Source organism: Argiope bruennichi, chromosome 1 (genome assembly GCF_947563725.1).
Source record: "Argiope bruennichi chromosome 1, qqArgBrue1.1, whole genome shotgun sequence".
NCBI classification, from domain to species: Eukaryota; Metazoa; Arthropoda; class Arachnida; order Araneae; family Araneidae; genus Argiope; species Argiope bruennichi.
In genome coordinates this window covers 50804641-50821122 of record NC_079151.1, presented here as the reverse complement: position 1 = coordinate 50821122, position 16482 = coordinate 50804641, and the positions used below count along the sequence as shown (strand labels likewise).

Below are 16482 nucleotides of genomic sequence, written 5' to 3'. Positions count from 1 at the left end.
CATTTCCTTGTTTTGAATTCCCTCCAAACTTGTTTTGCTTGCATTTGCATTGCCCAGACTGAATCAATCCGTGGAATATTAACCTTTGATTAATGCTTACTCGACTGGCGCCAAAAGAAACGCGATATGATGCTTCACTTTCGAGTACTTTGAACTTCCACATCATTGCTTATTCATTGAAATGAATATTAAAATGAGAAAACTGTTATAAATTTAGAGATCTGTTCTGCATTTGATTAAGAGCTTTTGAAAGCGAATTCTTATATTGTTGATGAATACAGAATTGCTAATGCAAATTAATAACGACTTTACTCATATTCTCATCAAAATAATGCAGAATGAATCAATAAAAAATGGTTTCACCATTTGAACAGAACAGGAATAAATATAAAAAGATTGGGTGTACTTATTTATTGTGTAGTTCTTACTTAGTAAATGCATGAAGAACACTGCACCAAAGAGAAGGGCAAAGTGCTAATATCTATTTAATAGATTTGATTGAAGAAATTACAATAGTATTCTTAATATGATCAGATAGGTTAAGAATTATCGCAAAATTCATAAATTTCGTCTAGTTGAGTCGGATTGAATATATAATAGTTCCACATTTTGAATGAAACTCCACCGATTTTCCTGTTTATTCCTAGGTAATGCTTTCACATTAGAAATTATGCTAAGCCATATATAAAGAACTATGTTAAATGTTATTCAAATAAATATGGTAAAGGTAATATATTATATTGCATAATATATATAATATATTAATATTTATATTATATTGCATAATCCTAGTTTAGTTTATAATTCTTAAAAAAAATCTTCATTATCTTCATTTCCGTTATGTGCTGCCATTAATGTGAATTATATATAAATAAGAAATGTCGGACTAATTTTTTTTGTGAGCTTAACGTTTCTAGTCCTTTACCATACCTATAGAAATAGTTCCCAAACTATGTGCCATGGAACTTTAGAAACTTCTATTTTCTCACAAGGGAGCCACGAAGTATTATATAATTTCACCAATTTTGTTATTTTGTTTGCATTTTTAATTCAATTTCGTAAATTCTGTTACATTATCAGGACACTTACCACAGCTAATAACTCGGATTAACCATTAGAATCCTGATTTTACAAATTAAATTTAAAAAAAATATCAATGTGTTCATTACAGTAACCAGATAAGGGGAAGAAAATAACAATCACAAAACATATCTTAGTATATTTTAGCCTGAAGTATCAAAATTGATAGTGACAAAAATAGCAAGATTTTCTTCAAGCAAAACAGGCCCTGACTAAAAATAATTATATTATAGTAAAAATAAGATACTCGCCTACCTCAAAAGTATTTTTGTTTTTCAGAAAAATGAATTGAATGTCATTCGTTCAATACAGCGGGAAAACAAAATGTCATATTATTTGAACAATTCTGACAGCTGGAGTTTCCTTTTAAAACTTTTGTTCAAAAGAACATTATGCAGTGGTAACATAAATACAGCCAAATATCAAAAACCAACTGCAAATGCACAATTCGATTTAAAACTCCAGTAGCAAATTTGAGACTTAGGGCATTTAAAGGTTAATAAATATACTTTCGAAATATTATTGATATTTTTGCTTATGTGCAAAATACTTTTAATGCCACTGTTCATTTGCATTTATTGCACATCAATGACATTTCATTAAAACTTCGGCTCCTAAGGTGAAAGATCTCAGAGAATTTTAATCCCTTTTACTACTTATTTATATAAGATCGAGATTTCAGGAACTATTGAAATAAAAACAGATGAGTACAATTCATTTTCACAATTTTAGAAACAATGTATTTATTAATAGGCTCATCCATTTCACTTATTATTATATTTATTAAAACTTTTTGAAAAATTATTATATATTTTAAAATGTATCATTTTTTCCCACTCCTTTTCTAAAATTGTTAGCTATTTTGTAAAAAATACTAGTGAAATTTCATACAGGGTAATGTAGGAAGCTGTGGTATCAGTTAAGAACGGCGCGAAATGAAATCGTTTCGGAACCACTGTTATAAACCGTCACTTTTGATAGCTAAGGTTAACCAAATAGAATTAGAATAATTATTCATATTTCTTAAAAACGCATTTTCTTTAAGAACGATTCCTGTATCAAACTGTATTTGGTATTTTTTCTTACACAAAAGCATTTTTATTCTGGCTTGTGATCTTGTAAGTAATATATCAATTTAATTTTTATTTTGAAATTTATCTTATTTAATTAAATTATAAAGGAATTCGAAGAGTCAGAAAAATTAACAGACGATTCTTAAAGTTCTTTATTCAATTATCTTTCCTAATAAAATTATCTATTTTAATTTGAAACATTCCAAGAAACTTTTACAACTCATGCTATTTAGTTTATTTTCGTTTTTCAATTTTTTATTGATTTAGCCTTCTGTTGGACTATAATGTTTTAAAATAAAGTGCTTTTGTATGTGCAATGAATCATACAGAAATCAACATTCTGTTTGAATTTTTAAAATAAATCACTTTCACAATTAATTTCTTTTCGAAACATCCGAAACGTGGAATTCATTGTGAATATGATGTTAAAAATAGATCCACAATGTAACGCTAGAATGAAAACAATTAAGAATAGAGATCACCTCGTGAACAATTTGTATTCTAAATTCAGTGCATTAGTCATAATTTGTCTTTGACCTGATTCGAATATTGATTCAGTCTAAATTCCTATTATGAAGTTTGCAGAATTATTTTAAACATTTATACTTCTGAAATAGAATTTAATAGCAGGTTAAAGACTTGCCTGCGAATTTTTTCAAAAGAATTCCATTTTCAAACCAGTTAATGATTTAATAACAGGTAATTTTAAATAGAGATTATTTATCATTGTGTATTGAGGCCATTGGGGATTTTCAGTGTAAAAAATAATTTTGAATATAAAGGGAAACCTTTTCTGTGCTTTCATTTCATATCTTACGCTACATAATATCCTTGAATAAAATCGATTTAAATCATTTACATTTTGGATAATACTGTTCTTTTTTTTCCATCTGGGAAGATATTTCCAGAACTTTTGTGACACATTAGTTGTCTGAAATTAATTTCTCTGATATTTGTTATTTTCAAAATCATTAATTTGTTCGGATTTAATTTTTCTGGAATAGTATTGCAAAACCAGATAACTAAGCTGAAATGAAATATTTCTCAAGGTTTTATTATGACTACTTTCAAAAGTATTTTAATATTTATCTAAATAAACTCTTTTTAATTGAACGAATTGATTCTAGATCTGTTAACCTTAATCTTTTGCGTATTCACTAGGTAATTTTTTAATAGTTTTCCAATAGTGCATGATTAATTCAGTGAGTTATATCAAAGAGAAACTTAATAAAGTGAGAATAAAAGCTATGTTGTTTTTTTTAAATTATAATTAAAGAAAACTGAGTCTAAGAATGAATCGCAAAAGTTATTGAGAATTACAGGAAGAGAACAAGTTTCTATTTTAAAAAAATTAAATTCAGCAGTAGATATCAATATTTTAAAAATGTATAAATATTAGCATTCTTTACATACAACAGCATAATTTATAAGAATAGAACACTACTAAACCCAAATTAAATAATTTTAATGAGTATAATTAAAATATTTTAATTATTTTAATGAAAAAATAATTTTTTATAAACTAACAATTCACAATATTTCAAATACGACAATTTTGCAGTAAAATTTTGAAACAATTTAATATCGGATTGAAGAAAACACTTTTAAAAAAAGATATTTTTTTATTGAATGCATTATATAACAATAAAGTCCTCGTATGATATATAGGCCTTAGAGTTTATTTATCCAGGATTACTAGAGATACCATATATAAGATATCTACGGATCTCCATAGACAAATTTGTATATGGGTGGTATAAATTCGATTACTGCAGGAGGTGAGATCAGTGTGTTATTAAAAGAAAATTATTTATTAAATATATTACTAACTCTAATCGAATATAAATTCATAATAGCATAGAGACACATTTCCAAGAGAAATAATAAGCGAAGCGTGGATCTTTTTAAACGACAAATCCTTTGAATATTCCTTATAAATTATTCAAAGTAATTAATTATTACAAATGTATAATTATTCTAAAATGTTTAATATATAGTTCTGCTTGTTTTTTTATATCCGTAATGCTGTATATGACTTTCGGTGTTATTTAAGCAATAATGGTGGTGTTCTATTATGAAATGACATTCCATAGAATGGTTGTTATACATTTTATGAGTAATGTGTTTTTATTAATTCACAATGGTTGTTATACATTTTATGAGTAATGTGTTTTTATTAATTCATAGTATATGAATTAAAAATGATTTTGTAGCATTATTTAATAGAAAAAAAATCAAAGGACGACAGAAAAATTCAAATTCTAAAAGAACTCGATTTAAAAACGTTCGTCTAAGCCAAACTGCATTGCAATTTCCTTTTTCTTTCCATTTTCTAAGAAATTAATTTCAAATTATATTCACTACCATTAATTTCCCATTTTCAAGAGCTTAAATATAAAAAAGCAACTTTCTTAATATATTGTCTGTTGGTATGATAGATTTATCCATACTTGTTCAACAAATTTCAGTTTAATCCTATCGAATAAATTAAACAGAAGGTCAATTCAAAACTTGACAACGAGGTGCATAATAGATTACATCGAATGAAATGAAACGCTGGAAACACGATTACTGTTATCCATATTTATATTTGTAATCTTACAAGTTAAATTGCGTTTTATGTTAATAGACAGAATTTGTTTTGGTAATGTAACTACCAGCGCTATTTATTGAAGTAAAAGAAAAATGCACGTTATTTTTTTTAATTATCGCTTAAATAGAGAGAGAATGACTTATGTATTTTGTATTATTTCAATAATATACTTAATATTTTAAGCATACTTTGTGACGTATGCAATAAAATAAATTGATGATTTACTCTAAAAATATTTGGACTATTGATAGTGTAGTTTTGCTTATGCATTACAGTGGTCCCAAGAAATACTCACCCTGTGATTAGAACGTCCAATAAATGCAAATGACATGCCCGTCGCAACAAATAGTATTGGAACTGTAAACGATACTAGATAAATACCATTATGAACCTCTCTACGGGAGATCCTCTCAAAGAGGTGGATCCTGCCGTTGGTGAGGAGACCGTTAATCAGTCTTACTTCTACAATAATCGCAGATCACGAATGTAACAATCAATCGGTTGTAATGGTCAAAATAGCGAGAAACGGATCTTCCGCATTTAAATAACACAGAGATTCCTGGTCGGTTCTATTGAACAACAATTTGCTTACAGCGATCAATTTCGATATCCAAGCGGTTCGGCGTGGGGGTTTTATTACGGCCAATCAAGAGGATGATTGGTTCATTGAAAAGTTAGCAGACGTTCTCAAAAAAAATATTGAGGTCTGGTTCAGTTTTGATGCAAATAGGGAGACAACTTTAAAAAAAAGGATTTAATTGAAAGTAAACATAGCCACTATTTCTGATGAACCAAAAATCAAAATGCTGCTATATTGATAATGAAACGCCTCTTGATTTCTTATGTAATCGCATTTCATATATTGTTCCATTCAGCATATTTTCATAACATATATATCTGAATTTTTCAGAATTAATTGTTTTAATTTTGTCGATCAGTTTCCAATGAGTTTCACGAAAAATGCAGAATTGACGGTTTCTTATTTAAATCGCTTCAAATTAAAACATGTATCATTTCGAAGTTGCAAAAATAATAATAACACTTTTTAGAATTTGTTGCTAACGTGTGATACATGATAATTATTTACTAATGATGGTTACATAATCTAGAAATAGTTAAGAAGTGATTTATAAAGTTTAATTCTAAGTCTTCTAAGTTAAAAAATTGTGTAGGCTAAATAAAAGACTTTTAATGCTAATTGAAACCGCAGCTTCTCTTCAAAACTGATTGGCAATAAAGGTAACATACAATTTGTTTCTAGCCACCTTTGGCGATCAATTGGTTTATCGGGAATACTGGTTATTTTTAATCCAATTAAATCTCTTATACATACCTTGATATTTATTATCTAAATAATGTATTTTTAAATATGAGATTGTAATAGACATCAGCACCATATTATTTTAATATGTGGTGACGCTTCATAAGCCAGATAACAGCTACGAGACGCGAGTAATTACTTTTGTCTTGTGATCATGTTAATCGGCTAAGAACTCAAACGTTGCGAGTTCGGTCCTAGCCTATCTCCAATAGCAACAAATACTCTGTTCTAGGTATTTTGTATGTAAATCTTCATAATAGTCAAGTACAAGTAATAAATCCATAGGATGATTTCTCTACAAACTGCACATTGCCTTTTATAACTACATTCTCGCATTCCTCACGAAAATTGCCAAAATAATTAACAGAATCATTTTTACGTAACTTTCTGGAATGGAAGAAAATCACATGATTGATTATTTGATGAAACAATAAAATCAGTTTGAATTTCTTTTCAGCAATAGAAAATGTTGGTGAAAATAATGTAAACATATATTTAAAATTTTCCAAAATTCAGAAAAAAAATTGCATAACAAATATTCATTATTTAAAAAAAATTTTAAATTATAGAGAATTACTTTTGTCAATTATATTGTAGACAATTATCACAGAAAAACGTCGAGTAAAAGAAAAAAAATTATCTCCGAGATCCACATTTCTATCATTCAAAATATATTTGTGCCAAATTTAATAGCTCTAAATCAAATGTTCTGACTTTTTGAACACTCATATATTCTACTTTATTAGTAGTATAAAGATATTCGTTGTTAAATCAAAATTTGGATGATTACACTTGGGATTATATAGACAGAACATCAGTTTATTAGAATTTTTTTTTTTAATTCTAGAAGAAAAAAAACACGTGCTTCTTTTTATATAATAATCTATAATATAAGAAGCATTAATTTCCTTCTGATACAGTTTTTGTGAGAAAAGAATGTGCATAATTTTTCGAAAATAATTCGTTTTTTCGGCCGAAATGCGCATCTGTATTTTCTTATTCTTCTGGATAAAATAGAATTTTGTTAAAGCCATGGAACAATAAAAAAAAAGATTTGAGTTTATCGAGCCATAAATCATATCTGCCTGATAAGAAAATATTAATAAGTAGAATAGCGAAAATGTCAAGAACATAATTGTTAATCATAAAACGTAAGAAAGATTCAAAATTTATTTCAGGCATATTAAAGAAAAAGACAAACCAGAATTCGAATATTATGCAGATCTCCCTAAAAAAAATTCATTTGAGTATTTTACTGTCTGTAGTTACGTGCAGCTGAAGCAACTGCCAAAAAATAATTAACAGAAATATAAGAATCTGATAAATCTTAAAGAACAAAAAAAAAAAAAAAAGTCGTTTTTAACATCCTAAGATGACATGATTTAGGACAGTTTCGCCAATTGATGTGAACCGACAATCTGCATGACGTGATGTGAAGCCATCATATGGCGATTTCGTGCCGTCTCTGGCATCTTCTTTCAGTTTTTTTAGTCTTCAACAGGGTAGAAAGGGTAGAAATATGATTCGTAAAGAATTTAGAATAAAAAAGAAATTACAGAAATGAATTTTAAGGCAAAAAAAAAAAAATGAAAAAGTATTTTAGTATAGTCTTTCTACGCGTATTGAAGAGGGATTTTAATCTATCGCATCTTTTTTTACTTTCTCGTAAACGAAGGGTAAAAAGAGAAAAGCATTGATTGATACTTACGACTTCGAGTTTTAGTGCCAAGTTACTGTGATGTAACGTGAACATTGTTTTAGCCCCAAGCTACTGTGATTTTACGTGTTTGCATTATGTTTAAGTGAGCTTGGCTTAATCTGAAAATCGCCAAGTAAACTTGAAGGCCCTAAATATTACTAATACCGAGACAAAGTATTGCAACTTCAAAAAAAAAAAAAAATAGTACTATCCACATTACTGACCTTTCTCACTCCGAAAAATACATTTTGCAAACATGTTTGTTTGTCTTTTTGTGAACATCATAACTTAAGCAGCAGGAGTAGTCATCTCAAATGTTTCTCGCATACTCTTTAATAAAGGTGTTATCCCAGAGAAGGTCTTGCATGGCATTAATGTATAATAGTTAGGAAATATTAAACTTTGGCGTGAATATAGCAGTTTTACTGATTTTATCGTTTAATCTTTGGCGAGTTAATTTGGCGATTAAATTCTGGCATTTGGCTAATAGTATCTGAAAATCAAATTTGTGTTTTAGATACGTTTTTTCCCAACAGATTGAAGTCAAATTTTTATACAGAACTATTGTTGTAGTCACAAAATAACTTTCAAAATTTTATGTATTTAAGTCACAGCATCATTAAGATATCACATTTACATGTTTCTGAGAATGCAGGCCGATAAACTGTCAATCCCTTGTTGGATTGGCTCAAAATTTGAAAGGTGTCTAGACTATAAATATTAATTCGAATTTTATCGGTCTAGCCTTCGTTTTGTATTTATCGTGTTAAATTATATTCCGATAGACAGACTTTTTCTGAGTGGATTTTGCTCAAGATTTGATACAAATCTGCAAATTTGATCTAAAGACCATATATGAAATTTTATCCGTATAGATCAAAGCGTTTTTGGGTTATCTTTGACACAGACAGATGGACATTTTCCAAAAATATATTTTTCGAACTCAGGTAGATAGATCTAAAGCGTGGAGATTCGTCAAAATCTCGAGTTCGAATTTTTTGACGATTACTATACTTTCTGTATACTATGTATGCAAGAAAGTAAAAACTATTTCACCTAGATAAAGAAAATTTGGCGCTTAGTTTTTATACCACATGTCAAATTTGTATATTTCTCACAAATTTTGAACGAAGTCCATTAAATGGAAGTTTTTCTCTCTACTTGTCTAAATAAAAATTAATAAGATAATAACAAAATATAAAGAATTAGATGAATAGAAATAAAGTTTGGCACAGAGTTTAAGTGTAAGTACTTACCCTGTGATAGTAAGTGTGATGTTGAACCTGAATCAGCGAGATTTATAAATCGAATAATTTTTTAGTTAAACAAGGAAAACTATTATTTATTTCCCGATTTCTCATGCTCGATAATGCTTCATTGTTTCACAATACCTACTATTTATGCAACAATGTCATTAATATACACAGTTAAAACAGTTCTCGAAAACATTCATTTGAAATAATAAGAAATTATATTTTCAAGAGAATTCTTAAGTTACTAGTTTCTTCAGCGGCAATATAAATCTGTGCATTGAGAGTTCAAGCTAAAGCAGTGCGAGCTCATTTAAAGGTAATGTATTTAAACAATTCTTTTGTTTACTTAATAAAATTTAAGAGCCAATAATATAATTCGCAATAAAAATTTAAAATACAGAAATATGATTCGTAAAGAATTAAGAATATTGATTGAAAAAGAATTCCAGAAATGAAGTATAAACGAGAAAGTATTTTATTATATTCTTTTAAAATGAGTTTGAAAATGTTTATATTATTTAAGTGTTACCCATTATTTTCTGATTTGATTTTTAACGAAATGCATATTTATTTCCTCATCCATATTCAAATACTTTACAATAAAACAATGAATAAGAACAAGTTTTCTTATGGAATTTATCTCTTATCAGATTAATTTGATTAAAAATTTCTTATTTTAAATGCCAATATTTACAAAACAATTTATCACGAACAATCAAACTAAACGCTACGAAAGAGCGAATTCGTATTTATGTAGACATATCAAATGTGCTGCATCTATTACAAGCACAAGCATCTCACCTAGAACTAAAAGTATAAAGTAACATTTAGTTCTAGGTGAGATGCTTGTGTGACTACATAGCCACATGAGATAACTGCATTGATAAATCGAGATTTAGAAACAGTAGAAGTGAAATAATTTAAAAGATGGAATATAAATGAATCACTGATTAACTGCAATAAAAATAATTTCTTTACAAATTTTCCTTCCTAAACATATTTTTTAATGTTATTCCATTCTTCTCAATGCATGCATTTGTTTACTTTCTTTTATATAGAGAAAATATTGTAATCTTCAAAAAATTCGAAATCCAGATTTTGACGAATCTTTATTTCAGACTTCTACATAAACCAAATATATAGATTTTTTATATTGTTTTCTGTTAATTGGAAATTTCTCCGTCTGTTTGAGCGAATACAAATGAACGTAACAGCTGCAAAACATAAAGAGATACTTTATTAAAGTTTGGTGCACACTTTTAACATTCAAAGCGTCGATCTCTATCAAAGTGTTGAACCATATTCGTCTATGGTTTGAGCATTTGTTAATCTGTATATTCCCATACATGTGATTGCAATAACTAAAAAATGCAACAACTTAAATACTTGAAATTTGAGAAAGTTATTTCTGAAACCGTAATTTCATGTTGAATTTTGGTTTCAGACAGTTGAACATAGCTTTTTTTGTTTTCTACAATACAAAGCACTAAATGCTCATCTACTCGACTCTGAAAATGGAAGCTTGAGCATGCATAGTATTCATGGTCAAATTCAAGATCGATTATTTTTATATGGGGCAGAGGGGATAATACATTTATTAGGAAGATGCGAGAAAGTTTCGGAGAGATTTGACTCTCTGATTTCTAAAAGTAATTATCGATTTCTTTTGCAGACATATCCGACATCTTTTTTATTTCCTTTTTATTAAATTCTTGAACTTCAAAAATGATACGTTTATCATCTTTTTTTAGCTTTATTCTGGATTTGTTTTTAAATAAATTAAGTCGATTATTATTCGAGCTAAAGGAAAAGCCTTCATGCTGAAACATAACTTTATTTCAGTGGTTAACAAAAAATTTGGACAATGATAATAACCTTATCTTTGTGCAAGCAGAATTTTTAAAAAATCGAAAGCAACAATACTACGATATCGTTGCTTTCGATTTGATTAATTTCTATCAATATCTTGCTGTTATTGATAATGACTAATCAAATGAATTATGAAATTTGTTGCCCATTAGGATTACGTACAACGTACTTAGTAATATGCAATGAAGACCATTAAAGGGAATAAAAGAAATTAATATCAAAAAAGATATATAATGTACTCAAATAAAAATGCCATCTGATATTTCCTCCAAAGACGAGCTATTGCTTGAGTATCAATATCGTTTTAACGTATTAATCTTTTTTTTTTATGTGTATGTGAGAAAATAACTCTGAGCACCGTTTATCTTCAGGGCTACAGGGAATTTGTTAGTGTTTCTAAAAATGAAAACGGCTGAGAAAGACGGGGAAACGACCTTAACATTGTGTAAACATCCTTCAGCTAACTTCCGCTACAGAGCACTTGATTCATACCTGCGAAAAGTTGCTAATTTCCGTTTGGAAGACTCCTTTTTTTTTAAAAAAAAATATTTTGTGTAAGATGTATCCAATAACTGCATTTGGTGTAGAGAAGTTCGGTCATTTTAAGAAAATGGATAATTTGTGTATTTCGTGGGTATGAACCAGTTACTGGATAACATATCATGGATAACAGGTTAAATTTTGATCTTTGAATAAAATAAAAAATGATACGATTATGAATTTTTAAGCAAAACTCATCCAAAACACTCGGTTCTAATGAAAATTTTGGTTTACGTAACTGGAGTATGGAATCAAGTACAACTCTTAAGTTTGGTGCCTAATTTTAATAAAATTGTGCCCTTCTAGACCGGATGTTATCTTGTTAACAGTATCTCAGTTTTGATTGTCACATATGGACTAACAAAAGTTGCGATATAAAATCTGATATATATTAGCTTGTCACAGATTAACTGATGAAAGCTGTAGAAGAAAATCTGCTGCACTTTGGCAGAATGCTTAAGAAATGAAAAATACATTACTTGCAGATCAATTTAGATGTAAATAAATAGTAACATTTAAAGTTTTGTTTCCTTACAGTGGAATCTTTCTCTATTCATTATGTTCACGAATGCACAAATCAAATCAAAACTAAAATCTGTTTGTAACAAATATCCATTGACAAAAGGAAATCAGGTATGACTCAGGCTTAGGGGAAAAAAAAAACACTGAACTTTATAAAAATAATGAATTCTGTCAAACCTAAACACTAAGAAGTAAATTAAATACGATTATGAATAATAAAAAAAATTATGCTACAAGTGCTTGAAATATTACAAAAATTTTAGATCATTACATAAAAGAAAATCAATCGATTTCAAGAATGATAAAATTCGATTCCGAAGATGCTGAAATTCGCGTTTCCGTGGAGATCTAATAATACAAAAATAATGCTAAAAAAGTCTCTTGGCTTTATTTCGTCTCCATCGTGCAATTCTCTCTCGCATTTAATAATTTTGATTCTTTGCTGAGAATTCTTTTCTATACATAAAGTTCAAGAGCACACAAATTAAAACTTGTCATTAAATTTAGATAGAAACAAGAGGGGATATACAAACAGAAAAAAAAAATATTGTGAATTACAAGTATAAAAAATGCTGAATAGAAAAGGGAAAAAATCTACCAGTGAAGCAAGAATATATTAACAGCTGCAGACCTCAGCTGATTAATCTTTGCTGCAATCCAGCATAAAAAAAATGCAGATAAAACAAAAAATTTAGGCTATAACTAATTATTATTAATTCGCATACATTAAAACAGCATGTCTGAGTCGCGACTCCAAAAGAGCGTTTGGACGTAATTAAACAATTCTTATATAAAGGTATAGTAATGCCTCGCAACAGTAAATTTTTGGGTTAGAGTTTGTACCTCGGAAACTGTAGAAGATACGGCGAAAAATGTAGTTACTACATAGTTGTAGAATACCAACAAGATTCAATATTAAATTGAAAGACTCGATGTGATTTATTTTTTTTGCTTTTTTTGTGCCAATAATTGAAATATTTAGGACATAGTAAAAAGATTAAATTAAGAATTTGGGAATATTCGAAAAAAAGTGTTTACAGCCTAAATTTTACGCTTCTAAAACTTCTTTCTACCTGTTTTTTTCAATAAATCCTAAAAAGCATTTTTCTCTATTATGAATCCTTCTCTGTAAGAAACTTATTTCATCACTTACTTTCCATTCATACTTTTCTAGATTCAAAACAACTTTTAAACTATTGTTATTTTCATTTTCTGTCTAGAGATAGAGCTATTGCATATACTTTCACTTATTTTTTTCATTCATTTACAATAAAAGCTGTCTGAATCTTCACTCGAGCCATTTCTGAAAATCACTGAATGAAAGACCAGATTCTCGCACCTTTTCCTTTCACATCGCTATGGTGGAAATGCTTTAAATTGTTGTTGTTTGCAAATGTGCCTTAAAATTAAGGCATCATCGTGAAAGAATTCTTAAATTCAAAACTCTAGGAAACCTAAATACGTAATTAAAGACATTCACCATTCAAGTCTTACTGCCACTGAACTAGAGACTTTGGACGTGAATTCTTTAAAGGTTTTACTTTCCGAAAGCGCACAGAAGCTAAGCTTTTCGTGTAATGTCGGCTTATAATGTCGTCGACCGTTTTTTATGATAAAAAAAAATCTTTACATTCAATGCTATATGAAAGCATTGAAAAGTATTAAAGTTTTCAAAACGAACATAATGTACAAGTATTAAAAAAAAGGAAAACATTCAGATGGAAATTAAATTAAAATTATACAGCAGGTTGAGAATGAAATTTCGGAATATAAAGAAGTAATTTTAAAAATAATGTAATATACACTTAATTTTCAGTTTTAAAATGTGTAGTAATTCTAAAATGCATAAATATCTTTCAATTTTCTCTTCATATGTCACATATAATAAATAACAACGCATGTCATCTAATATCTAATTGCATGCTGTTTTGCATTATTCTGTGATATTGCATCCCTTTTCATCTTTCCAAATGAATGCTCCTAAAATTAAATGTGCATGCATTTGATGTATAACAATACATATTATGGTATGCATTTGATGTATAACAATACATTTGACTTCATTTCGCGACAGCCTTTATTTATAAATGTTCCAAGAAAAGTATACCATCATGAAATTTCTGAAAGTCTTTATTGTATTGATTGATTTGCTAAAATCCATATTTGAAAATAGAGGAAGAGTATTTTAAATTAAACTTTGTAATTTGAATCGAAGTTGTATGACTAAGATGAACGGCAACGTCGTGATGTTTTGGAGTCCCGCGGTGTGACAAAGTGGTCACGAGTACCTCCACTTTATAATTTGGAATAGCAATAACAATTTGTAAGTTTACGGAAAGATTAAAATGAAGTGAAACTAGTTTAGACGAGCGCATAAAACTCTAACGCCATGAAATTTGGTATAACTATTTAATTAATTGTTATGGTCTAATCATTAACAGAAAAATAATATTTTATTTATGGGAAAATAGAGAACTTTAATGGATTTACGTTGCACGTGTCTTACTTTGGGGACTGATTTAATTCACTATTTTGATTAGTTATTTTTGAAAAAATCCAGAAAATTCCACGCGTATAGCTAGCTCATCGTAGCTATCTAAAGCGGAAAAGGAAGTAATTTTGAAAGACTAATCCACCAGATTGGCGACGGAATTAGAGAATTCTCAGTCTTTTTGCGGACGGAAAATTAAAAAAGCAGGTCTAGGATCGAACCTTGGCCTCGCAGACACGAAGCCGTTGCTATGATTAACCGCTACTTATTTTGCCAAATTTTTTATCAATGAATTGGACGTGAATTAGGCCTGCCTACATGGGAGAATCTTCAATGAAACAGATATAAAATCCAACCAAGCAACCAACGGTATGTTATCTTTCTTTAGTAAATAAAACATATTAGTAATAAATATATGTTTTGACGTGACATGTTATGACATATTCTATAGTACTCGTCAGTTTTTAAAATTGAAGAACTGTCGAGTTCAATCTGAATTATCCGATTCGTGTTTAAAAATCATAACGCTGAATATTTTTTCTAGTTTTTGCAATTCCATTATTTAAATAAAGAATAAATTTTTCAAATGAAATAAATCTCTGGACACTCTTTATAAATGTATTTACTTTAATTTAGAGAAAAGCATGGTCCAATCCCAACTGCAAAAGCTTTATTATTTGTTATTGGTCTAATTCTTTTAGTCATATTATGACTTATGATTACCGGTTTTAAGTTTCCTTTCATCAATAGAAGACAAATTTTGAGTCAAACGCCCCAGATATTGCAAATTTATTTCCTTCCTAACACAGCTGTATTGCGGTACATAATGCACTGTGGCTCCAAAGTTTATGTTGACTACAACAACTGTACCTAATTTTCTTCAGATTTTTTTTTTATTTCAATGATTTTTCTAAATAAAAAGATATCAATCTTTCTTTTTTCTTTTTTTTCTTTTAATTTTCTTTATAGCTCGCAAGAATCTAATTAGTTTTTGAACCCTACCGCCTGCCAATATTTTACTTCAGAATGAACATTCCGCCAAAGGAGCCATTATGTACCGTAGAAGAACTTCGAAATATTTGCCTATTTCCATCAGGAGAACAAGAATTTCCGACAGATGATTGCGACGAAGTGTTTCCAGGCATTTTCTTAGGGAATGCGGCTTCAGCAAAAAACCTCAACCAGCTACTCAAGAACAACATAGGGTATGTCTTGAACGCCGCTCATGGCTCAGATGAATATTTGAACATGATAGAACCTCTGAGTGAAAAAGATTATTCAGCAGCAGGAATCAGATTTCTAGGTATACCAGCCATCGACAGCATGGGTTACCCTTTGCACCAGCATTTTAATGAAACAATAGCATTTATGCGAGAAGCTTTGCAGTCTGGTAAAGGCGTTTTGGTTCATTGCAAGCAAGGAATAAGCCGTTCAGCTGCGGTGGTAATAGCATTTCTCATGATAGAATTGGGCATGCCGTTACAAGAAGCAACTAGAGTGGTTCGGCAGAGAAGAGAAATTTTACCCAATGAAGGATTTTTACTGCAATTGTGCAACTTGTATGAACAAATGCATGCAAAAGTATTGTGAATCAGTTAAGTTCGATGATTGTATTACTAGAAATATTAAGATGTCTTCTTCTGAAGATTTTGAGTAACTGATTTAAAACAGAAATTAAAGTGGGAGCATCTGGTATTATATGAAATTGGTTGTTTTTTTTTCTGAAGAAGTGACAAAAAGTTTCTCTTAAACTCCTTTATCCCGACAATATTTTGTTTTAATTTCTCACTAAAACTTTTGATATTTATTTCATTAAAAGAAGTGAAACTACTTTCTACTTTTATTTTCCACTATTTTAATATTATGTATGTGAAGTTTCCACAAACGCTTATTCTCTGTCATTTATCTGAAATTTAATTTTCATGTATTAAAGTTTATCAGCCATATTAATCAGTTATATTGTTATTTATATTCAATATCTCTGAATAACTTCCTTCAAAGATATAAAAAAATTACAAATTATTTTGGAAATCACTCAAAA

At 28.9% G+C, this 16482-nt stretch overlaps 1 protein-coding gene across 2 annotated transcripts in view; it reads left to right on the top strand.

Moving 5' to 3' along the window:
• Positions 1-16186, top strand: part of LOC129971947 (dual specificity protein phosphatase 3-like) — a 38020-nt gene extending 21834 nt beyond the window's left edge. Inside the window, exon 2 of one of the 2 annotated variants that reach the window (XM_056085931.1) lies at positions 15411-16186. In XM_056085931.1, coding sequence (XP_055941906.1) covers positions 15468-16031 — 564 coding nt within the window. In that variant the 5' untranslated portion in view covers positions 15411-15467 and the 3' untranslated portion in view covers positions 16032-16186. The remainder of the gene's footprint in view (positions 1-15410) is intronic. The other variant, XM_056085927.1, reaches the window with a different exon arrangement.
• The last annotated feature ends 296 nt before the right edge of the window (positions 16187-16482 follow it).